Source organism: Cryptosporidium ubiquitum (assembly GCF_001865345.1).
Source record: "Cryptosporidium ubiquitum isolate 39726 chromosome Unknown contig_11, whole genome shotgun sequence".
Lineage (NCBI taxonomy): Eukaryota > Apicomplexa > Conoidasida > Eucoccidiorida > Cryptosporidiidae > Cryptosporidium > Cryptosporidium ubiquitum.
Genome location: NW_021639812.1, coordinates 493553 through 515888, shown reverse-complemented (window position 1 = coordinate 515888; position 22336 = coordinate 493553). Strand labels below are relative to the sequence as shown.

At 28.8% G+C, this 22336-nt stretch overlaps 15 protein-coding genes across 15 annotated transcripts; 5 read left to right on the top strand and 10 right to left on the bottom strand.

Moving 5' to 3' along the window:
* Positions 1-43: 43 nt before the first annotated feature.
* Positions 44-828, bottom strand: cubi_00226 (uncharacterized protein; the record flags this gene model as incomplete). The annotated part of the gene is made up of 3 exons (XM_029017240.1): positions 44-206; positions 347-597; positions 649-828. 3 exons carry the CDS (start codon positions 826-828, stop codon positions 44-46), a joined length of 594 nt encoding a protein of 197 aa, XP_028875819.1.
* Positions 829-1077: 249 nt separating this feature from the next.
* cubi_00225 (uncharacterized protein) lies at positions 1078-5757 on the bottom strand (the record flags this gene model as incomplete). The annotated part of the gene is made up of 1 exon (XM_029017239.1): positions 1078-5757. The coding sequence occupies one exon, from the start codon at positions 5755-5757 to the stop codon at positions 1078-1080; it is 4680 nt and encodes a 1559-aa protein (XP_028875818.1).
* A 337-nt stretch (positions 5758-6094) lies between these two features.
* Positions 6095-6442, bottom strand: cubi_00224 (uncharacterized protein; the record flags this gene model as incomplete). Its single annotated transcript, XM_029017238.1, has 2 exons — positions 6095-6346; positions 6389-6442. 2 exons carry the CDS (start codon positions 6440-6442, stop codon positions 6095-6097), a joined length of 306 nt encoding a protein of 101 aa, XP_028875817.1.
* Positions 6443-6602: 160 nt separating this feature from the next.
* Positions 6603-8600, bottom strand: cubi_00223 (uncharacterized protein; the record flags this gene model as incomplete). The annotated part of the gene is made up of 1 exon (XM_029017237.1): positions 6603-8600. The coding sequence occupies one exon, from the start codon at positions 8598-8600 to the stop codon at positions 6603-6605; it is 1998 nt and encodes a 665-aa protein (XP_028875816.1).
* A 454-nt stretch (positions 8601-9054) lies between these two features.
* cubi_00222 (DnaJ domain-containing protein) lies at positions 9055-9627 on the top strand (the record flags this gene model as incomplete). Its single annotated transcript, XM_029017236.1, has 1 exon — positions 9055-9627. The coding sequence occupies one exon, from the start codon at positions 9055-9057 to the stop codon at positions 9625-9627; it is 573 nt and encodes a 190-aa protein (XP_028875815.1).
* Positions 9628-9898: 271 nt separating this feature from the next.
* On the top strand, positions 9899-10222 carry cubi_00221 (40s ribosomal protein S26; the record flags this gene model as incomplete). Its single annotated transcript, XM_029017235.1, has 1 exon — positions 9899-10222. One exon carries the CDS (start codon positions 9899-9901, stop codon positions 10220-10222), a length of 324 nt encoding a protein of 107 aa, XP_028875814.1.
* A 265-nt stretch (positions 10223-10487) lies between these two features.
* cubi_00220 (RNA polymerase II b8 subunit) lies at positions 10488-10922 on the bottom strand (the record flags this gene model as incomplete). Its single annotated transcript, XM_029017234.1, has 1 exon — positions 10488-10922. The coding sequence occupies one exon, from the start codon at positions 10920-10922 to the stop codon at positions 10488-10490; it is 435 nt and encodes a 144-aa protein (XP_028875813.1).
* A 122-nt stretch (positions 10923-11044) lies between these two features.
* cubi_00219 (aspartyl protease-like protein) lies at positions 11045-11431 on the top strand (the record flags this gene model as incomplete). The annotated part of the gene is made up of 1 exon (XM_029017233.1): positions 11045-11431. The coding sequence occupies one exon, from the start codon at positions 11045-11047 to the stop codon at positions 11429-11431; it is 387 nt and encodes a 128-aa protein (XP_028875812.1).
* A 125-nt stretch (positions 11432-11556) lies between these two features.
* Positions 11557-12768, bottom strand: cubi_00218 (uncharacterized protein; the record flags this gene model as incomplete). Its single annotated transcript, XM_029017232.1, has 1 exon — positions 11557-12768. One exon carries the CDS (start codon positions 12766-12768, stop codon positions 11557-11559), a length of 1212 nt encoding a protein of 403 aa, XP_028875811.1.
* Positions 12769-13309: 541 nt separating this feature from the next.
* Positions 13310-14506, top strand: cubi_00217 (WD40 domain-containing protein; the record flags this gene model as incomplete). The annotated part of the gene is made up of 1 exon (XM_029017231.1): positions 13310-14506. One exon carries the CDS (start codon positions 13310-13312, stop codon positions 14504-14506), a length of 1197 nt encoding a protein of 398 aa, XP_028875810.1.
* Positions 14507-14541: 35 nt separating this feature from the next.
* cubi_00216 (uncharacterized protein) lies at positions 14542-15186 on the bottom strand (the record flags this gene model as incomplete). The annotated part of the gene is made up of 1 exon (XM_029017230.1): positions 14542-15186. The coding sequence occupies one exon, from the start codon at positions 15184-15186 to the stop codon at positions 14542-14544; it is 645 nt and encodes a 214-aa protein (XP_028875809.1).
* Positions 15187-15443: 257 nt separating this feature from the next.
* cubi_00215 (uncharacterized protein) lies at positions 15444-15803 on the top strand (the record flags this gene model as incomplete). Its single annotated transcript, XM_029017229.1, has 1 exon — positions 15444-15803. The coding sequence occupies one exon, from the start codon at positions 15444-15446 to the stop codon at positions 15801-15803; it is 360 nt and encodes a 119-aa protein (XP_028875808.1).
* A 52-nt stretch (positions 15804-15855) lies between these two features.
* On the bottom strand, positions 15856-17253 carry cubi_00214 (uncharacterized protein; the record flags this gene model as incomplete). The annotated part of the gene is made up of 1 exon (XM_029017228.1): positions 15856-17253. One exon carries the CDS (start codon positions 17251-17253, stop codon positions 15856-15858), a length of 1398 nt encoding a protein of 465 aa, XP_028875807.1.
* Positions 17254-17452: 199 nt separating this feature from the next.
* Positions 17453-20386, bottom strand: cubi_00213 (K+ H+ antiporter; the record flags this gene model as incomplete). Its single annotated transcript, XM_029017227.1, has 1 exon — positions 17453-20386. The coding sequence occupies one exon, from the start codon at positions 20384-20386 to the stop codon at positions 17453-17455; it is 2934 nt and encodes a 977-aa protein (XP_028875806.1).
* A 162-nt stretch (positions 20387-20548) lies between these two features.
* Positions 20549-22327, bottom strand: cubi_00212 (CDC48 like AAA ATPase; the record flags this gene model as incomplete). Its single annotated transcript, XM_029017226.1, has 1 exon — positions 20549-22327. The coding sequence occupies one exon, from the start codon at positions 22325-22327 to the stop codon at positions 20549-20551; it is 1779 nt and encodes a 592-aa protein (XP_028875805.1).
* Positions 22328-22336: the final 9 nt, after the last annotated feature.

The window sequence follows — 22336 nt, the reverse complement described above, 5'->3', positions numbered from 1 at the left end:
AAGGCTTTGTGTCATTAGTTTCGATGTAATTAAACTCGAATTTTCAAGTTGAGTTTCTTCTAGATTTTTCCCTAAATGCATTTTTTTTTGAGACCCAGTTCGACCAAGGTAGTACCATAATTTTCGAGAATGGGAAAACCTCCTTGTAATTTTCAATAGCATTTTTGGCTTGCTGAGGTGTCTCCATTTCAACAAATCCATAGTGCCTAAACATGATAATAAAAATGTTGAAAATGTTTATTGTATGGAGAATGCAAAAAATACAAATAGTTAAAACAATGTACTGCAATTTATGCATCTCAGAATTCTATATTACAATGTTGGGTTTATTTAAAAATAAACTAACCTCCTGATATTAGATTTATTAATTTTTGGTAATTTTACAACCGATACTTTGCCAAATCTCCCCAAAAGTGACTTAACATTATTATGGTCCCATTTTTTTGGTATTCCCTTAATAAAAAGCATTTGATCGTAAGGAACAATTCCAAATAAATCAACATCAATCGGTTTAAAGCGGTGAATAGTAAGAGTTTCGATATTAACATACACAACTTTCGAGGAAGAAAGAGAATTAATAACATCTTGCACAGAGGCCTAAAAAGTATGTTTAGCCAATACAAATGAAATACCTAGATTTTTGCTTACATCGAGTTCAACTATCTTGTTAAATTTAGAAATTATAGAAATTGGAATTCCAAAGTCATGTAAATATCTGTATTCCATAAGTTTTTTTCTAAAAAATTTATCATGCCTGATGTTAGGATCGCTGAAGTAGAATTCAATCTGTCGTCTGATTTTATCAAATTTATTTGTCTCAATATCCATAATTAAATTTGTATAAATTCAATTTCATTATTTGTATTGTTTAAATATTCCGTTAATCTGGAAATAAATTGATTTTTGTTTCATAATTGGCGCAAAAGAATTTAATAAAAGCAAATGTTCAGCTTTTATTATATTAATCATTTCTGTTTCTGGTAATTAATAACATGTTTTAATATTTAGTTAAATTAAAAAACGAAAAAATATAACTTTTTAAGAAAAAATTTGCTTTTCTTTATCATATCATTCGGCCTAAGCATTATCAACTTTAAATAAACTTGTATCTGATGAAATAATAACAATATTCTTGATCGAAGACGTTTTGTTGTCAAAAAATTGCTTAACCAAAGAAATCCAAAAATTTAGATCCATCTCATAATCTAAATGTAAAATTAGCTCTTTATAGTACATAGAATAAAGTGTAAAGTGGCCAAAAAGTAGTAATTTTTTAATGTAAATTACATTAAGTAGTGAATTTTTTTTTAAATTTTTTTGTTCTTTTAATTTACTCGATTTTGACATTCCAATACCATACTCAATATTAGTAGTCTTTATCTCATTTGTGAAAATATTGTCGTCAACTTGAAAATTAATTAATTCCAAATATTCCTGTATCGACAGACTTAAAATTACTTCTGGACGAATATTTTTATAATTTTTAGGAAATATATTTAACAATTCCAAAGTATATATAAGTTGTTTATTATCGTTAATATATATACTTTTTGGATCTAAAACCATATCAATTCTCCAAAATGATGGAATAAGATTATGGTTGGAAACTATTGCAATTCTATCCAAATTATTAATGTTAACTGTTTTCAGTTCCTTAATTGGCAAAAGAAGAGAATTTCCTAATTCAAATGTTAAAGAATTATCCAGAAATAAAAGAGGATTAATTAGGCTGAACATTATATTAGAGTTCAACTTAACAGGCAGAGAATTAACAGAAAGTATTGGGTCAGTTTTCCGAGAAGCTCTTGATATTGGGGTTGAAAGCTCATACCCATCTTCATTTTGAATCCTCTCTTTATTATCCGGCGAAAAACTTTTATTAGTTTTTGGAGATGTTGAATTACCTGATATCTTCATATAGGTCGGGAAGTAATAAGCTTTGTATATAGATGTTTTTAAATGCCTTAGATAACCATAAAAATTCAAACTATGAGAAACATTGGTTTTTGATGTTTTAATGACATGAAAATGCACAGACTGAATTAAAAAAAATATTATTGGTAAAAAAAGTATCGAATCCATTATCAGTTGTTGATTATTTTCTTTTTTTTTATAATTGAACAAAAAATACAAGTATGAAGTTGCAGTTGATAATATTAACGAAATCAGTAGAAAATTCAATTTAAAACCCAAAAATTCCTTTGAACTCTCTGCCTTGATCCTTAATAATTTAGATGTTTGATGTTTGAACCATGAAAAAGAATTGCTTTTATTTAAATAATAAAAATAGTCGAATGAATTGCATTTAATAATCGGAAGTTTAATTTTTTTTCTATTAAAGCTTAAGCATTTAATAATATAATATAGTATAGGAAAGAATATGGTAATAAAAAGTAAATTTTTGTTCATTAAAATTTCAATGCCATTTGTAGAATAAATATCATTTGAAATTCCAAAAAAAAATAATAAATTAAGAAAATGGATTAAAGTAAAATAATACATTGTAATTTTACTTCTTTTAATATATATTTCTTTAAATAAGTACAAAAAATATCTATTTTTCCTCAACTCAATATCATTAATAACTGAAATAGGATCATTTGAATATGAAATAATTCTCAAAAATTCATTAAAACAATTATAATTGTACATTGAATTAGTATTAATAAATGAGAAACCAAAAATTGATATATAAATAAAAATCTTTGAAATAATGTTTATTATAGAGAACACTATTATTATTAATATTATATTTTTGTTAAATTTTAATTTATTTTTTTGTCCCATAAAAAATTGTTTATATTTTGGTAAAAATTTACTATTAGATTCCTTTTTTAATTTCTGAGCCAATATATTTTGAATTAATTTTGTCGAAATCAAAGCATTTTTAAATCCAGTAGAACTGATACCAGGTATATTTATTATTTCTGAGCCAAAAAAATGATCCCTGTAGAATGATGAAGTTGTCTTAAGCATTTGCTTTCCTTTAAATTTAACAAAATATAAAGATTTGTAATTTTTTTCTGGTTTAACTCTTGAAAATTTGAGAAGCTCTTCAGAACTAAAAACTTTCCCATAAGCGGAAGTTCCTTGGTCATTTTTTAGAGAATTTATTTCTGAAAACAGAGTAGTATTATGAATGTTAAGAAAAAATGATGAAATTGTGACGTATCCTATAAATATGCTTGATAAACTATTTGAATAAGTTGAAGTACCAACTGATGAAGATAGAGGGCAAAAAGATAAAATCTCAAACACAAAAAAATCATAAATATGGTTAAAAATGCCTTGACTCTTTATTAAGTACTGATTCGAAAACATTATAATTTTTATCATGAATGAAATTAATCCAATAAAGAAGACAAAGAGTAATAGTTTGTTCGAATAAAAGTTGTCAGATTCAAATTGTTTGAAATATAATCCACTGATAGAATATATGTTTTTGGAACAAGAATAAAGACTATTATTGTTAAAGTTAGTATTAAAAACTTCATTTATTGTATTATCTATAGACGGTAAGTTTCCGAAAGATCTTTCTTTAAGTTCCAAACTATTCAATTTATCATTGTTAATAAAATTTAATCCTTTTCCATTGACTATAGCCAACTTAACGAATGAGTTATCGTTATATAAATAAGATAAATATGAGAATGAATCATTGTTTGTAGTAATAATGAAGGAAATATTGAACTCTGAGAACACAGAATTATTGGGCGATATTTTTTCCATGAATTTAATGTAAGTTCTTGGAAGTAATAATTCAAAAATACCATCTATAATAACTATTGCTGATGAATAATCATCAAGTGAAATTAAAATATTATAAAAAAATTGAGAGAGTTGCAAAAATATTTTTGCTTCGACAAATTGTTGGATACCCTCAACTTTTGGATAAATATAGTCTCTATTTGTTTCATTATTTTCATACATAAATTCACTCTTGTCGAAATATTCAGATAATAATGAATTATATACCAATTCAAAAATTTTTTTATTAAATGAGTTTCCAGATAATATAAAATCAAATGGATCTATTGTAAATTCTGATTTTTGGAATTCATAAAAATTCGAAACGAACTCAAGCATATTTTTATTAATTAAATGAACATCAAATTTGAAAAGATCTGTTGAATAGTATTCAAATTGTTCATTACTATTTATACCAGGAAATCCAGAAATATACTTTGTCAATAATTCTTTATCTTTATTACTAGATCCAAATATAATAATGATTTCCTTAATTTTTATGGATAAATTAATGTCGTTTAGATAAAATTTACTTTCCATTAATTCATTATTAATCAAATCCAGATCGTTATCATCGTAATTCGAGCAAAAATTGTTTTGTTTCTTAGTTTTTTTCAAACATAAATTTGACAAATATTTAAATAGGTTGCTAGAATTTTGAATTTGTTTCTCATATTTGTTTTCGTGAGGAAGTGACAAATACAGGTTTTTGTAAGAGATAATTACTGGATTAAATAAAGTATCATTTGAACTTTGGGAGTTTGATTTATCTTTGTCTGAAACCGTATTATTTTTTTCATCAGAATTATACCCATTTAATTTAACATAATCTATATCAGCAACTATTTCTGAAGTTGAGTAATTTGTAAGATATTTGTTTAGATGGTTATCGTGAATATTGTTGACTAATAAATGCCTATCGTGGGGAATGAAACCATTTTTTTGCATTTCAAACTTGTTACTGGAATCTTTGATTTCATTTAAAAGTTCTGAGTCTTGGTTTTTATTGGGTATTTCAGAATTTATATTGTTAGAGTAAACTATGTTTTGCGATGAATAATCATGATATAATTTCACATTTTTCGTTGTTCGAAGGAGAGTAACAACATGATTGCAATTTATAACTAAAAGGATACAGGAATTAATGTACTTTACGGAATAAATTAGATAAATTGCGAACCAATAATTGAAAACATATATTTGGGAGAATTCAAATTTATGTGAATTTTCATTGAGGCATTGCAGTATTCCAAAAACAAAGTATATAATATATATGCTTTGAAATATTGCAAGTATGTAGTTTAATAATTTCTTTTTAAAATTAATAGTCTTTGATGAATTTAAGTAATTTTCTCGATGATTTCTTAATAATAATAATGTTTTTAAATTATCAAAGTAATTACTAATATTTATTAAAATTGACTTTTGCTCTGGAATAATTAATAATTTAATTCTCAAAAATTCGAAAATCGCAGTGAAAATTAATAATTCGATGACTTTACTCACAAATAAAAATATTTTCCAGTTATTGTTAAAAAAAATATACCCAAATATACCAAATCTAATAGGATAAAACAATAAACAAACAATAGAAATTATACCATTTTTTATTAAGCGAAAGGAATCTAAACATTGAATCTCAAGATTTAATAATTCGCAATTTGAAATTTCATCTGTTATATTTAAATTTATTTTTTTCTCAAAATTTGAAACAAGTTCAGAGGAATAAATGTCTAATCTTCGTGAAATTACTAGAGAAGTATAAGTTATTGCAAAATTAATTACCAAAATAAAAATGTGATTAATATAAGATAATATATATTTGTTGATATAAATATTAAATATAATAAAAATAATATCAATAATTAACAGCTGAGATACCGTATTCATGAATAAAGCTGTGGTTTGATTACAAAAAATTTTTTTCATTGGACTGGATCTGTTGTTTTGAGAGTAATTTTCGAACTCAATATTTTTGGGACTTCCATTGCATCTTTTTGACAAGAACATCTTATTTTATTAACTCTATATCGTATATAAATTATTGTTTAAACATAATTACACATTATCAAGTAAATCAAAAGTTATTCAAAGTTTTTGGAGACCTATATCTCGTGTCAAATAATTATCAATGTTAGCGCCATATAATGCAAATAAGCATGCAAATGAATTAAAAATAAATAAAATACAAGTAAATAAAATAGACAAAAAAAAATCAATGATGGCACTCTTAAGTTTTGAGTCTTTCTTTTTCACAGATTTTAAGTTTATATTTACGGCGATTATTTGTTTTGCAAAGACTAAATTAAATTGGCATTTAATAGACTTAAAATTCTAAATATTTAATTCAAAACAATTTCCTGAGAGAATTTACCATTTTCTTCGCTTTATTTGCTGCATTTAACATCTCACTCAATGATTTAATATTGTCACTTTTTTTTTCCAAATCTTTAAATTGAGAAAAATGACCTTTTATTTGATTGGTGATTAAATCTCTATGTGAACATATTTCTTGTTTTGTTTTGAATTTTTCATTTTCATATGAATTATTTCCACAGTCAAAATCTCCTTGAGTTATTTTATCACATAAATATTTTATCTGAACATGGTAATTCGCATTACTAGATTATATGAAACTTACATTACAAAGAGAGGGATTTAGGTCTTCGAAATATGTAATTAGTAAATGTGACATTGATCATAAATATTAATATGAGATGAACTAGATGTTATTTGATAAATTCACTCAAACACTCAAATTTGCACACAAATACCAGCACTAAGAATTTTTTAGTATTTATTAATATCGATATTTCCTCAGAATTATCAAATTTATCACACAAAAAAACTAAACACTAAGCATTTTTATTTGATGTGACAGAAAAATTTTCACAGCTATAACTATTACATCTTTTCATAATGCTAGCCTGTCTATACCACTCTCCAATGGTGGACGCACTTACTGATTTTATTTGAGATGATGACTGGTTAAGAAGATTTTTCTGAATTAATGAGTTATTTTTATTTAAAAGTAAATCATTTTCAAGGTGTGAATCATTACCAACCTCTTTTATTGAACTTCTAGTGTCAATGTTCTTATTTTGATCGCACTTTATACTTGCATTCTGCTTATTGGTACTTTCTAATAACTGTATTGGCTGCTGAGACATTTTTGAAACTGAACAAAGAGACAGTGAATTATTTAAGTCTTTTACTTCCTTTTCTTCTTTTTGAATAAAACACTCTAATTTGTTATTTACAGATGGAGGTTTGGATTCACTAGGCTTAGTTCCCATTTGTGAAATATTTTGAATAACTGGAACTTGCGAAATGTTAGAGGCATTGTTTGGGCAATTTAAAGTATTTATAGGTTGTCTTGCCATAATTATAGGAGTTGTCACTGGAATATATTCTGCAACTGGTGGAGGCGCAAGTATTGAAGTATTGGTTTTTGAATGGTAACTTAAATTTTGGTTAAATTGATTATTTAAATTCGAACTTTCATTTAAATGTTGGTAATAGGGGAACTGGTGTTGAGGAACCATCGGTGATAGTTGCATGAATGATGGATTCTTATGATTGACAGGGCTAAGTTGTCGCATCCCATTTACATTATTGTAATAAGTTGGTGTAACAATTGAGGTTGTGTTATGGGCTGACAATATCTCATTTGCGCTGTTGGAATAATTAACCATGTAACTTTGCAAATTAACTCCTTGAGTATGCTTAGAATCAATAATAGGAATCCTGTTAGAAGTATATGATAATGGGCTTTGAATAAAATGTTGAATATTTGTAGTTGGTTGCCCTGAATTTGACGAATTCTGTTGTACGGAAGGAGAGGTTGTAATTCTCATTGGTGAAGGAGTTAAGACCTGAGCCGTTCTAAATTTATTAATAGGAGAAGCTACCACCAATGCTTGCCCATCAGAAACTAAATTACCGTTTTGGTTCCGGATGCTATCCTCAATATTATTAAGTTCTTCGTTTTCATGTGTATTTACAAAGTCTGCGAGCGTATATAGCTTCCCCCTAGATACGATACGTAACAAAGGTTTATTCTTGTCAACCCCTGGTTTTGTTACGAGTTTTGCTTCAACCATTAACCTTCCATAGACATAAGTACCTTGCTTTACCCTAGTGAACAGAATTTTGTTTTCCCTACTATTTGTAAAAGTTGCAATTGCTCTATCAATTGGATCATCATGAACTGGAATATATTTCATATTTAAGTCATTAATTTCTTCAACTGAGAATTTTAAGTCGCCCTTCTTAACTAAAAGCGACTTATTCTGATTTGATTGAAATGTTAATTGGGTATTACCATTCGCAGTTTCATTTGGTTCAGTTGAGTTTGAAGTAAGATTTTTGCCTAAGTTTTCCAAATTCTTATGATTGTTACTATGATCGTTAGCACTTTTAAATTGTCTTTTTTCATTAAAATTATTTATGCATACTGTATTTGTGTTTTCAGTATTAAATGAAGTGAGATCTTCTGAGCTATTTAAGTCGATATTTTTTACATTGCTGCGTAGTTTTTCACATACAGATTTAAGTTCCTCAATTTTGTTTTGGTAATTCGAGTTTAGCTCATTTAGATTCGTAACTCTTTTTTTAAGTTGTTTATTCTGTTCTTTTTGTGTTTTCAATTCTTTATCTCTTTTTTCCAGGTCATTTTGCAAACTATTAACTTTAATGCATAAATCCTTTCTTATTTGTTGGCTATCCCTTAACCTATTTACAAAATCTCTGTTTTTTGATCTTAATTCACGTATTGTGCTCTCATATGAAGTTAATCTATTGTTCAATTCCGCAAGTATCCCCGCAGTTGACGCTGTATCTTGCAGAGCCATTGTATATTTATTCGTTTTAAGAATATTTAATTAATTTATTTGGAAATATACGTATTAAGGTTTTGCTTTCATAGTTGAAATCCACTAAATTAACCTCACACAATCAATTTTTCTTTTTTTAGAGACATTACTGTGTGAACTAAGAGTTATTGTTCTAAAATCGCAAAAACCAAAAATAATAGTTAAAAAAAGAAGAAAATATATAACTAATGTAAACAATAAAAAACCAAGAATTCAGTTCCATTTGCTAGTTTTCCACTCAACATCTCGAACCAATTTAATAAATTATAGAAAAAATTTCATTCTTTAGCGGCCTGTAATGTATTTTTTTTAAGATTAAAAAATGATTAGCAATTATTAGATACAAAATTATTAATTTATTTGAAACAATTTAGTAAGCATATATCTTGTATTTCTAAGGGGGGGGAAGTAGTTGGAAGCTACAAAAAAAGTGATGGATAGTAGATTTAATAAGTTTTATAACGCATTTAAGCTTCTTGGAGTAGAGGTGGGGGCCAGTTTTAAAGAAATTAAATCGTCTTTCCGTAGCCTAGCGAAGAAAACTCATCCGGATAAGAATAGAGGAGGGGATGAAAAATTGGCCCACGAAAACTTTACAATATTAAGGGATTCCTATTTGCTTTTGTGTAATGAAGTAGAAAGAAAGCAGTTCGAGAAGGAATGGGCTTCGTTTAACAGTAACAATATATCCCAGAAATATGAGGGAAAAGCAAATAATCATTGTTCACTAAATTTCAATGCTTCAGAAGCAAAGAAATTACCGAAAAAAGGAAGTAACGACAAAATACGTTTCGAATCATTAAATAAAGAATCGATACATTTGATTAATGCATTTAAAGACCGTTTCAAACCAAGAATCGTTAAAATACACAAGGGAATTAGTAAACAGAATTTGAGAGGTGCGCTAAATCACGCACACATAGACAAAATAGTAGATAAATTCAGCGAATTTGAAAAAATGGTAGTCTTTAAACTTGCCGAAATAATACAAACATACAATAATTGAAACCATTAAAATTTGAATTGTCTTATTTTTTTTAAAGCGCGTCATAATAATTTAAGGTTTATTAGAGGCGCTTGGAGACGGATTATATTTTATTAATCTGAATTGTCTATTGAATGTTTTCATTTGAGACGTGGAATAAAATTTTAAAGAAAGACTTTAACCGTATAAATTTTACAGGGCTTTTTTTTTAGCTGTCAAACAATTCAGATAGTCTTAAATCTTTTCTAATTAACTTTCAAATAACTGGCTTCCTTATTTTTTTTTTTTTATAATGCCAAGCAAGCGTCGAAATAACGGTCGTTCTAAGAAAGGTCGTGGCCATGTTGTAGCGATAAGATGCAGCAATTGCGGAAGATGCGTATCTAAGGATAAAGCAATCAAGCGTTTTGTTGTAAGGAATATTGTTGATGCTTCGTCACAGAGAGATATTCGTGATGCATCGGTTTACTCGACATATGCACTCCCGAAGCTGTACAACAAAATGTGTTACTGTGTTTCATGCGCTATTCACTCAAGAACCGTCCGTGTTAGGAGTGTTACCGACAGAAAAATCAGGGCTAATCCAAATTCTCAGAGGTTTAAGGCTCAAGTCTAATAAATGACTGCTAAGATCTAATAAGTGCTTTCATAAAATTATATATATGGACATACGTTCTTTTAATTATGAATTGAACACATTGGATCAATTGTTTCTAACCCTACTTATAAATAGTAGACTAAATGTAGTATTTACGACTTATTTTAAGATATTTACTACTAAGCCACAGTTTTTTTTTCTCATTTGTGTTATTGTTACTTTTGTAATATGAACGATTTAGGTGACGTTTATGCTCTCTAAATAGACATGACGAAGTTGATCTCTAGATGATATCCTCGGATCTTCTAACGAGACAATATAACCTCATGTCAAGGGAAAAGTCGCCAACCAAATTCTTATCTGCAGTTAAAGACATAAGGAGACCACCAAAAGATGCATATAAACTTCTTCTATCTGATTGCTTTTCTTCTACACGATAAATTTTCCCATACATGACGTAGTCATATTGGTCCATAAGCGTTTGGGGCCCAGAGTTATCCCATACAATATCATCAGGGTTTATTGAAACTTGGGATGATAGGCCAATGTATAAACTCTCTTTTTCTCTAACTGGGAATAGCTCATTGTTTATATCTAGAATTAAATCTGCATCAAAGCCAACACTCCTACCTCTAATCCTCCCGATGCGATCGAACTTTCCGCTATCTACACTGTTGATAACAAATCTATCTTCAAAAAGGCACGAAGGAAGTGACATTGGACCTTTAGTTAAACATAGAGTAATTTTTTTTTAATAGGTAAATAATGCCCGCTTTAAGTTTATGATAAAAAGAAACGAAATAAAAAAACATCACAATTCAGTTCATTTACTACATTAATATGACAATTGGGATTCCATTAAAGCTTTTGTATGAAGGGCTTGGACATATTGTCACAATAGAAATGAAATCAGGTGACCTTTATAGAGGAACACTTGCGCATGTTGAAGATAATATGAACTGTATGTTAGAACATGTCAATGCAACAATGAGAGATGGTAAGCCAATTGCTCTTGAACAATGTTATCTTAGAGGAAGCCAAATTAGATTTTGTATACTCCCAGATATGCTAAAAAATGCCCCGATGTTTAAGCTGGCAGCAAATGCAAAGAATAGAGCTAGTATATTAGGGGCAGCTGGAAACAAAAAGGCATTTGCAACAAAATCTTTATTGAGAGGAGCTAACAAAGGGAGGCCTGGAAGAGGGCTACCTACCCATAGTCATTAGTTGGTGAGCTGCTATTCCAAAAAAATATTAGAATCTTATTAAAATTTGATAACTAAGTGTTCATTCCAATTCATTCAGTATTTTTATTCATAGTAATTTTTGAATATTTATAAACGAATCTCAGTTTAATTTCGCTCATCCTTACATTTGATGGTATCATTTAGACCAATTCCAATCCTTTTTTTTCTAGGGTCCAGAATGATTTGTTTATTTTTTAAAAAACTTATTCCAAGAATAATACGATTTTGATCAGAGGTTTGCTCTTTTATTCCAATACACCATGCTTTTTTTCTTTTTATTAGGTAGGAGGTATATAACCAGTTGATTAAATTTTCTTGGCCTCCAAATTTTATTTTAATTGTAGGAAATAACGAACTGATTCTTATAGGGTCAGATAGACATAGAGATTGGCCAATCGTAATGCATTCGTTCATATTAAGTTTATTTAAGAACTCGCAAATTTTAGAGAACTTACTAAATAATTTGTTGTACACTTTAGTTGGGAGGAATGAAAAGGTTGAGCCTATATCAATAATAGCAAAAAGTGGTTTTTTTTTATCCAATAAACTTAGTTTTCCATTCCCAATTGATATCCCTTCAAATCTCACTTTGTATAAATTTGAAGGGTAAAGAATCGGAATCCAATAAATATAGTTGAATTTATTATCTGATAAATTCAAATGATCATCAATGATTTTTTCATTGTATTCTCCAATTTTAATCTTTCCACCTGAATATAATAGGCAAATAGAAATAACGATATTATTGAAATCATTAATGTTTAGAGTATTTCCTATTGAAGTTAATAAGAAATTAATTATGTTGATACGATCATCCATAGTAGATTTTAATCCAATCCCAAACACTCCGGTCGCATTTTGATGGTATATTTTTTTAGTTTCTAGCTCGTTACAACCCAAATAATCATATTTAATTTTGAGATTATCCTTAGTTATTCCGTATTCTTCATGAATATTTTCAAAGCTCACAATATCGGAGAAGTATTTTCCAGAAATAATACTCCCTTCATTGAAACGATGAAAATATGTGCACTTTTCGCTGCCAATTAGCTTTCTATTACAACTCTTACCAGTAGTCGATTTTGTTATATCAAATGGGGGGTAATCATGCATACCGCAATTTGAACATGTAATACATGTAAAACTAATTTGTGAGCTGCCAGAGTCAAGAATTAGGCTTTGTTTTTGAGGTGGATTTCCTACAAAAACGTGAATAAAATAGTACCCTTTTTCATCCCCTGTACTATGAAGATCAATTACGAAGTATCCAATAGATAGCTTAATAACTAGCTCTATATGAAGTATCACATTTATCATTTTTTTGATCCACGATTTCCTTTTATTACTCATGCTCACCTAATGGGGTATAAATTCATAAAAAGATTGAAAAAATAAAAATTGGTGGATTGGAACTGCATTGAGTTTTTAAACTTCGGAATTTTGGTTTGATCAAATTGTTTAAATAAACAAAATGAACATATGATTGCAAAAATTTAGGTTAAGATTATGAAATATATAGTTAACTCAAATTCAATATTCATTGTAACTACACAATATTTTGAAAGTAAATAGAGTTTCTAAATACAAACTAATTTATTTTTCAATATATACACAGTGATTTAACTAGGATTAACAAAAAATTCTATATAAGTTTCATTAATATTTAGTAATTTCAATTATATTTTGTGAAAAATCTTAGTAATTAAGGTCAAATTTTTTAGCGCAACAATAGAGGGAATGAAAAAAGAAAGCATTATTTACCCATATTAATAATGAAAAAAACCCCACAAAAATTTGAATTTGAGTCGAGTTACATATTCTAGTTTCGTTACAGATAGCTATTCTCAAATTTGTAATAATGGGTTCTTTGGAAAAGCTGGGAGTGATTGGAATGTCAGATAGTGCTATTTGGAGTGTAGCGTCCCATCCAAAAGACAGAATTGTTGCATCATGCGGTAATAGCATTGTTATCTGGATGGATCCCAGTTTAAAGGAGCACGATTGGTACCAAGAAATAAAAGTCGAAAATGAATATTTTATTATTGATAGGATCTGGGTAAAAGCTTATGAGTTTGGAAATTTTGAACATAGGAGACTAATTAGAAAGATTATTTGGTCACCATGTGGAAAAATGATAATTTCTGCAAGTTTTGATAGCTCTATTTCAATCTGGGAATTTGTATCCAAAAATATTGGGTGGGCTTGCATTTGTAGGATTCTTGGCCCTGAAAGCGAAGTAAAGTGCATTGATTGGAGTCCCTTTAATAATTTTTTGGCTGCTTGTTGCAGAGATAAAGCAATTTGGTTTTTTTCGCTGGATTTTGGTTTAAATAGAAAATTGGGGACACCTATAGAATACGATTGCATAGGAGTGGTAAATGCTCACACAAATGACATAAAGAAGATTAAGTGGCATCCAACTGTTCCAATGGTGTTGCTTTCATGTTCATATGATAACAACATAATAGTTTGGGCACCTGCTTCTCAATTCTTAGCTGAGTACGAAGTTAAAGGATTGGAGTGGGTTAAATTGTACACACTCAATGGACATTTTTCTACTGTTTGGGATTTTACATTTAGTCCAAATGGAGAATTCTTGCTATCTTGTTCAGATGATTCTTCAATTATTCTATGGCATAGCGATCAAGGGAATGAAAATAAATTTAAAAATTTAAATCCAACAAACTTTGCACTAACTGACACTTTCAAAATTATCCTTCAAAACACTTTAAATGCAAAGGGGCTTTCAAAATATATTCAAATTGACCAAGCAAGTTCATTCGTTAATAGCTATAACAAGGAGTTATACAGTTATCCTATTTATTCCATTGAATGGTGCAAATATCTAAATTGTATTATTGTTTCATCTGCGGATAAAAGTTTACATTCATTCTCCATTACTGATCTAAACAAATTGAAACATATTTGTGAAAAACCAAATGCTCATAGTGGTGAAATCAACTCAATTTCTTGGTTAAATGACGATAAAAGAGGAGAGTTTATTTCAGCAGGTGATGATGGAGAAATTGCATTATGGAAATTTAACTTTGAATAACAAATATTATTATATTCATTCATTTTAGAATTATTTTAATTACTTCTTGGCTTTTTAGATGTGTTTTGAGACCACGATTTGCTGCCAACAACTGTACAATTTATTGAAACTTGACACACAACTTCCAAATCGTTCCCTACTGGGAGTGGGACTTTACCTCCATAATACCATCCAACGCTTCCTGTACTAAATTGTCTTGGTGAAATAGCAAGTTTCTCGTTTGAACCATTGATAGTTAAACTTAGCACTTGAGATTTTTCTAGAAATTCCTCAACCGACATTGAAGCTTGTTTTCTTTTTGTCGTTTTCTCACTTTGCTTAGTTGTCTTTGAGCTATCAACATCTATGTTATTGTATTGTTCTTCATTATTGGTGTGTGTTTTTTCAGTACTTTTCTTATGAATAATTGACGTATCGTTTTCTTGAGGTTCCATTGAGAAATAAGTCGAATTTTTTTCTTTGATTTCCAAAATGATTGTGTCAATTAAATCATTTATTTCACTCTTCCTAGATTTTAAGCTATCTGAAGGAAGCCCAAGAGCTTTTTCTAGCTCTTCTCTAACTTTCCTTGGTGTAAGTGTATGCAAGTTATCATTTTTCACAATTTTATCAAGATGTGTTCTGATTTCTTCAATACTTGTATTAATAGAATGATCAGATTCCTTAGAATTAAATCCCATTGAACATGTAACACTCGAAGTTTAAAATTAGTGCAATTATGTGATTAATATAAATATGAATATTAAATAATTTATCAGAATTCTGATTAAAAACAAATTTCAGCCATGCTTTTTAAAGCGCTATATTGAAGAATCAGTAATTATTAGCTAAAATTTAATGAAAAAATGGGTCCAGCACAAAGAATTAGTTAATATTTTCGTTAGTTGCAGTTTTAAATGAATTATAAAATCATAATTTTGTTTAAAAATTTTAGAATATGATATTAGATGATAGATTAAGTAATCTTGAAAGGAAGGTCAATGAACAAAATGAAGCTATAAAAAAAATAGCATTATATTCATTAGAAATTCTCGATGAAAACGATAGGCTGTGGAAACAAATAATGAAGGATATCTTTATAAAAAAATATGGATCTCTTCACAGGAAAACAAGTGAACCTACATTGAGATTTAGATCAAAAACTCCCCCTCCGCTCAACGAACCAAATTTTATAAAGGAAGAGCAGTCACTAAGAGTTAGAAAAAGGATTGAGGAGTTCAATAAAGATATGGTTTCATCAATATTAAAAATGGAGATGGGCCAAAGTCAAATTTTCTCAAAAAACGGCAGAAAATAACTTAAATAGATGTCTAGGAAAGGCTTTAGCATTACCAAAAGGCATTACTTCATTAATTACTAAAAAGTGGCCTTAAAAATAAAATTGGGTATCGTTGAAAAGAGAAAAATTGATAGAAAATAGGATAGCTGCCCTTAATATAGGTAAATTTGCCATCATAATGATCATTATTACTTGCAAAAATATTAGCTTTGAAACAATTTTTGGTTTCATTATATATGGATGCTGATTCTAAGTAATTCACTTCTTCTAAAGAATTCATAATCTTCATAGTTTTATCTTTATCAGAGACTTCAAACGATTGACTTAAAAAAGCACTGTAAGGAATTTGTACGTATCCTATTATCTTTTCAAATGGTTTGTGGTATTTGATTTCCTTTATTGAGTATCTATTACTTTCCATTTGAATTTGTTTATTATTTAGGCAAATTCCAAAATTATGAATGTTATCAGAGCCTTGCTTTATTTCTCTGGCCGTGGGATATAAACACTTAAAGAGGTGGCAATTATCTAGACCAGAGCTTTGAGAATGATCTCTGGTTGTAGTTGATCCTCTTTTAATATGAGTTTTTAAATAATAGAATTCATTTTCTGCAATCTCTAGGTCAAGAGGGTCATCATGCCGCATACTGGAATTATCTTCTTCATCGAAAATGTAAAGTTGATTTGATAAACCAGTGTTTAATGCACTTTTTCCGATACAATTGGAAAGTATGGCACTTTTGTTATAGTTGTAGCATTTGTTAAGCATATCTAGTCTGTTTGATATAACTTTCGGTGTTTCTTTTGATTGGGATTTTTGGTTGGATTTAAATTCATTTTTCCATAGGCTACGTATTTGAAGTTTACTAATGTTATTTGTTGCGCAAAAATCGTTTTCATTGTTTTTCTGAAAAATCTCACACTCAAAATTCTCAAGTTTGTTCTCACTTTCGAATGCTGGCAATTTTAAATTAGTTCTTATAGATTTATTCTCTAACTTGTCTTCTGATAACTCTTCAGGCTGTTGATAATGATCCGAATATTTGTTTGATGCAGAATTATATAATTTAGAATTAAATAAGCCTAGAAATTTATTATTAATGTGGATATCCCTAATATGATGTGAATCTATGTCATTGTTATCTTCAATTAAATTAAGAGGTTGATTCATATAATCGATTTTTAGTACATCTATTGGAATTAAGTTGAAGGCAGAATTAATTGCACTTAAATCGAAATCGCCAATTTCCTTATTTAAATCTTCAGACTTGTGTGGATTGCTTTCTAATAGGCCATACTTGGTTTTTTTGGGTAATATTGGTGATAAGTTATCTGACCATTTGTTCCTTTCTGTATTATAAAATATCTTCTCAATACTTTCAATTCTATTGATTACATTAGATAATGCAGTTTCTAGCTTTTTCAGAACCTCATTTTGTCTAAGTATAATAATTTTTAAGTCATCCATTTTAAACTAAGTAGTTTCGTTAAATATTAGTTTTTTAAATAGTAAAAATCTCATCTAAATAATTGCAAATTTCTGTCAGCGCTAAATCTGTAATACTATTTCGAGTAAAACGAAATTAATTAAATAACAAAAAAAATTATTTAAGATCAACAAAATTAAATGTATTTCATGTCATTTTACTCTATAATTATATACAAAACTACATTTTTGAAGACGAATTACCCAGATTAGTGACATGAGCAAGCGTAAATTCGTCTATTTTCTCTAAACTAATACTCGAAGTTTCATATGCGAAATTGGACTCATTAGCGACTTTATCCTGACTTAAATCTTCCAGCTCATTTTCATTCAATGAGAAATCAAAGTTTGGATTAGTTCTCGCATTTTGCAAAATGTTAGAGTGTAAAATTCGATCGTCTTGAAAACGGGAATTCAAATAATTATTCTGAATATAAATATCAAATTTATAATCTTTTTTTGGTGAATCTAAACTATGATTATTTCGATTAAAAATACTTAGATTTTTTATAATATTTGTTATATTAAATACTTTTCTTTTATTTATATTATGAATCGAATTGCCAATTGAAAAATTGAATTTTCTTCTAACTGAGACAATTCCATTATTTTTGGCATTAAAACGTTTATAGTTATTTTCATTTAGTGGAATATTTAAAACCTTTCTTTTTAATATTATAGAGAATATTCGAAGAATAATTGGGGTGGATAATAGTGAAATGACTGTAGTGGCAACAAGTATAAGGTATACTTTCCTGGATATAATTCCAAGTGATATTCCTTTTGATGCCAAAACAAACCCAAATTCACCTAAATTTGCTAGCATAAGGGATGTAAATGCAGATAATTTAACACTGTGCCCAAATGTGAAAAATATTAAAAAGTTTACAAATAATTTAATTAAAGAGATTAGCAAACAAACATATCCAATTGTCCAATAATTATCCCAAATAAAAGTTGCATCAATAACCAAGCCAATACTCGTAAAAAACAACATCGAAAAAATCCATTTCAATGACTCCGTAGATTGTATAAAGTCTTGCTTAAAATTGTTTGTATCTTCTTCATTAAAAAGACTTGAAAGAATTACTCCTCCAACAAAAGAACCCATTTCCATAGAAAGCCCTAAATATTCAGTAAACGAAGAAATACAAAGCACAATGCTTATAATTCCAATGAGAATAATTTCACGACTTTTAGTTTTCGTAAGAATAAACAGAATCACTGGGAAAATGATTGTTTTGACAACAAATGATATTAAAAAGAATATCATTAATATTATAAAAGGTTTAATAATTTTCCATAAAAATAAACAAAAATAAACAAATAAAATTGGTATTCGATGTATTTTTGATTGGTTAAACTCATTTGAGAAATCATTTGTATTCGAGGCTCTTGGAGAGACATTGTCAATTGAAGTAATTTGTAGAGCTGGTATTAGAGCAAGTAAAATTCCTAAAAGTAAATCCTGTAATATTAAAATGCCAACTGTAAGCATGCTTTCATTTGATTCAATTTGTAGTTCGCAAATTACAACTGCAGTTGAGCTCATCGATATAAATGACCCAATAAAAATTCCTTCATTGATTGGTGTTCCAATCAATATAGAATACGCACTACACAAACATACAAAAAATAACATTGATGAAACTGCACAATAAATTACAGATTTACCAATTGAAAGGACTCTCTTAATAGAAAACTCGAGCCCAAGTGTGAATAGAATCAAGCATACACCAATTTGTGCGATTGAAATAATTTGTATGGGTTGCGATATGTAACCAAATCCTGAAGGTCCTACTATATATCCGCCAATGATGTATCCTAGTAATAATGGTAACCCAATAAATTTGCAAACAGTACCAAATATAAATGAAGAATAGAACAAAATAACAATCTCAAGAAAAAGCCCATAATCGCTATGTAATAACGAAGCATTAGATGAATTACTTAATGTATAAGTATTACCAGAATTATCTGTATACTTGTGTAGATCGTTTATCTGATGGTTATGGGTAATGTAGTGGGAATTTGATTTTGAATTAACATTTTTTAATACAATTTCAGAAGAAATAATTTTACTATTGTTTGTTCTGTATTGTAGATTTTTTAATTCAATTTCATCTTCCGAAACAATTTCAGAAGGGGTGTCTCTTTCTTTGACTACATGAGCAACATTTCCAAAAAGAGAAGATTCTTCCTCAAAAGTAAATCCATCAGTACATATGTGATACTGAACTCCATTAAATGAAATAGAAAGAGATACTTTTTCAGATACAGTCCACGATGGGCACTCACAAATTATTGATGGCATTGGATTATGATTTAAAATATTGTCAATTATGGTTTTTATTTCAGTATCCGGTAAGTTTTTGTTGAGTTGAGTAATCAATGCACTTTCAAGGGTATTTTTGTTATAATTTTCATGAAGAAAATTTTTCATGGTTGAAATATCAAAGGTACTCATTGAATATGTTGCATCTACAATTTTAGATCTTTCTTTACTTTGAAAGAGACATTTTAAATCATCGGACGCAAATAACCCAGTTCCAAAGATCTTTATCTCTGATCCACCAGACATCCCTGTATGGTTAGGAGAAATTAAGCTAATTATTGGTACCTCATAAAAACGGAATATTAGTGCGTTTGAACTTTGGAGCATTATATCCGGATGTGAATGTATGCTAACCAAAACTGATTTACCTGACTCGCCATAAGATAAACCGGATGGTGTATCAACTTCTAAAAGAGTGTCTGAAATGGCAGAAGCTGGCACTACTTCATAAGGGCCTTCAGTAACATCGAAGTGTACAAATAATTTTGGAAATAATGAAAATCCTATTCCATAAATAGATATCTTTACTATTGAGTTAATTGGCCCGTTAGTGGGGCTTAAATTTGTTGCTTGGATAACAGAGGATTGGCGAAGATTAGTTATTATGTAGGCAGCATTTTGATTGCTAGGGCCACGTTTTGAGTTTAATTCGGAGCTATTATAAACCGAATTCGATGTTTTAATTCTGTGAGACTTTGAAAGTGCGAATAGAGTGAAAAGACTTATTAATCCCAAAAAAATAAAGGCTAGGGAACTAGATAAGATAGTCTTAATATTCATAGGACTTAAATTACATATTAGTCATAAAATATTAACTGTTTCATTGACATAAGATTAATATAACTTTTTACCGCAAAAAAAAGAGGGAAAGAAATAAAAAGATGAAGATTAAGATTACGAGAACAAAAATCTAATTAGTGATGACGCAGAGATAAACAACATTTAATTAACCCTCTTCTTTAATGCTTCTTTGTAAACCTCAACTGTGGGTAGTTCAATTTCTTCTTTTTGGCATTCACCCTTTTCTTTTTTTTTCAAAAGCCTCGAAGCCCATTCCCTTTCCGCTTCTAAGCAAACATGACGTATTGACCTTCCAGATAGCTTTTTTGACATCTTTGCAAGCACCATCCGTTCTTCAAACGTTAAATGCTTTGCATATTGCTTGAAAATAACTTCCCTTTCATTTTCATTTGGTAGATTGAAGAATACAGTTGAATCAATTCTATTTAAAAATGCTTCATCAATATCTCTTTTGCGATTTGTTGCACAGATTAAGAGAGTCTTCGAATTTAATGTATCAAACCCATCCAATTTTCTCAATAATACGGACAGTATTTTTTTTGAACCTTCGTGCATGCTAAATGTCTTATCCCTTGAAGAAGCTAAAGTGTCAATTTCATCAATAAATATTATACATCCTTTTTCAAATTTTTTTGCTGTGTCAAATATCTGTGCTAACCTGTTTTCGCTCTCACCATACCATTTTGAGACAATATTTTCAAGAGAAACATAAATTAGAGGTACCTCAATTGTATTACTGATTATTCTTGCAGAAGTTGTTTTGCCGGTCCCTGGTGGGCCTTCAAACAAAATTAATTTAGGCCTGTTCACTGAATCTTTTTGTATTCTTGTACCATTAACGATCTTATCAATTACATCTGGATATTTGAAGTTTAGCAGTATGTGCTCTTCAATTTGGCGTTTAACTTCTTCATATCCTCCTAGACAATCCCATGAATTCTTACCTAAATTGTAGTCATTACCCCGGTTAAAAAACACTTGCACACCCAAATCTTCTAATAAAGATATAACGCCATTATTACAAGTATTTGAATCATTATTTGTTGTTAAAAATTCCGATTTGCCAGAATATTGATCAAACATATTTGATTTATACTCTCTTGAATTAAAAGCGTTATTTAGATTATTAAATAAGGTATTAGAAAAAATACTTTTGTTTAGGCTATCAAATATTTGCTCAAAATGGCCAATTATTTCCCTTTCCAAGTGATTTTTCCCATAAAGTTGGCCATTTGAAAATGAATATTTATTAAATAGATTTTTTTCTTCAAATTTATTATTGTCATTCGTAGGTTTCATAAGAAAGTGAATAGCATCCAAGTCATTTTTTGATAAAGAGTTTTTTGATTTAATATATTCTAAATTTACAGGCAAGCTTTTCTCTGAAGGGATTTGAATGTTGATAATTCCTTTGTCATTTAAGGAGTTTATTTCTATAGTAATTCTTTTCCCATTAATGTCATCGAGAATTTCCCAATTATTAATAACAGTTGAATTCTGAACATTTGAACAATTTTCATTAATGATTTCTAAAAAGTTACTTATTTTTTTTGCAATATTACCACTTCGGAGCTTGATACCAATCTTTACAGAATCGTTTGTTTCGTTAAAAACAGGGTGGCATTGGGTACCGTCATTTGAATTAGTTGAAAAACTGTTAACAAACTCCTTAAAGTCTTTAATAGGTATGCTCGAAGCTTTGCAATTGACTAAACAAATATTTGGAGGTTTTACCTTAGGGTAAATTGGCTTGTTAAACATTCTCAAATTTTTACTTTCGTTTTTAAATGGTTCAATATTGCAACAATGGGTATCATCGATATATTTTCTTTTAAAGTAATGAAGTTTATTAAACCTGTTTAAAAGTTCGATCTTCGGAAATACTACAGGAATTATTGGAATATTCTGGAAGCTCATCATTTATGTGAT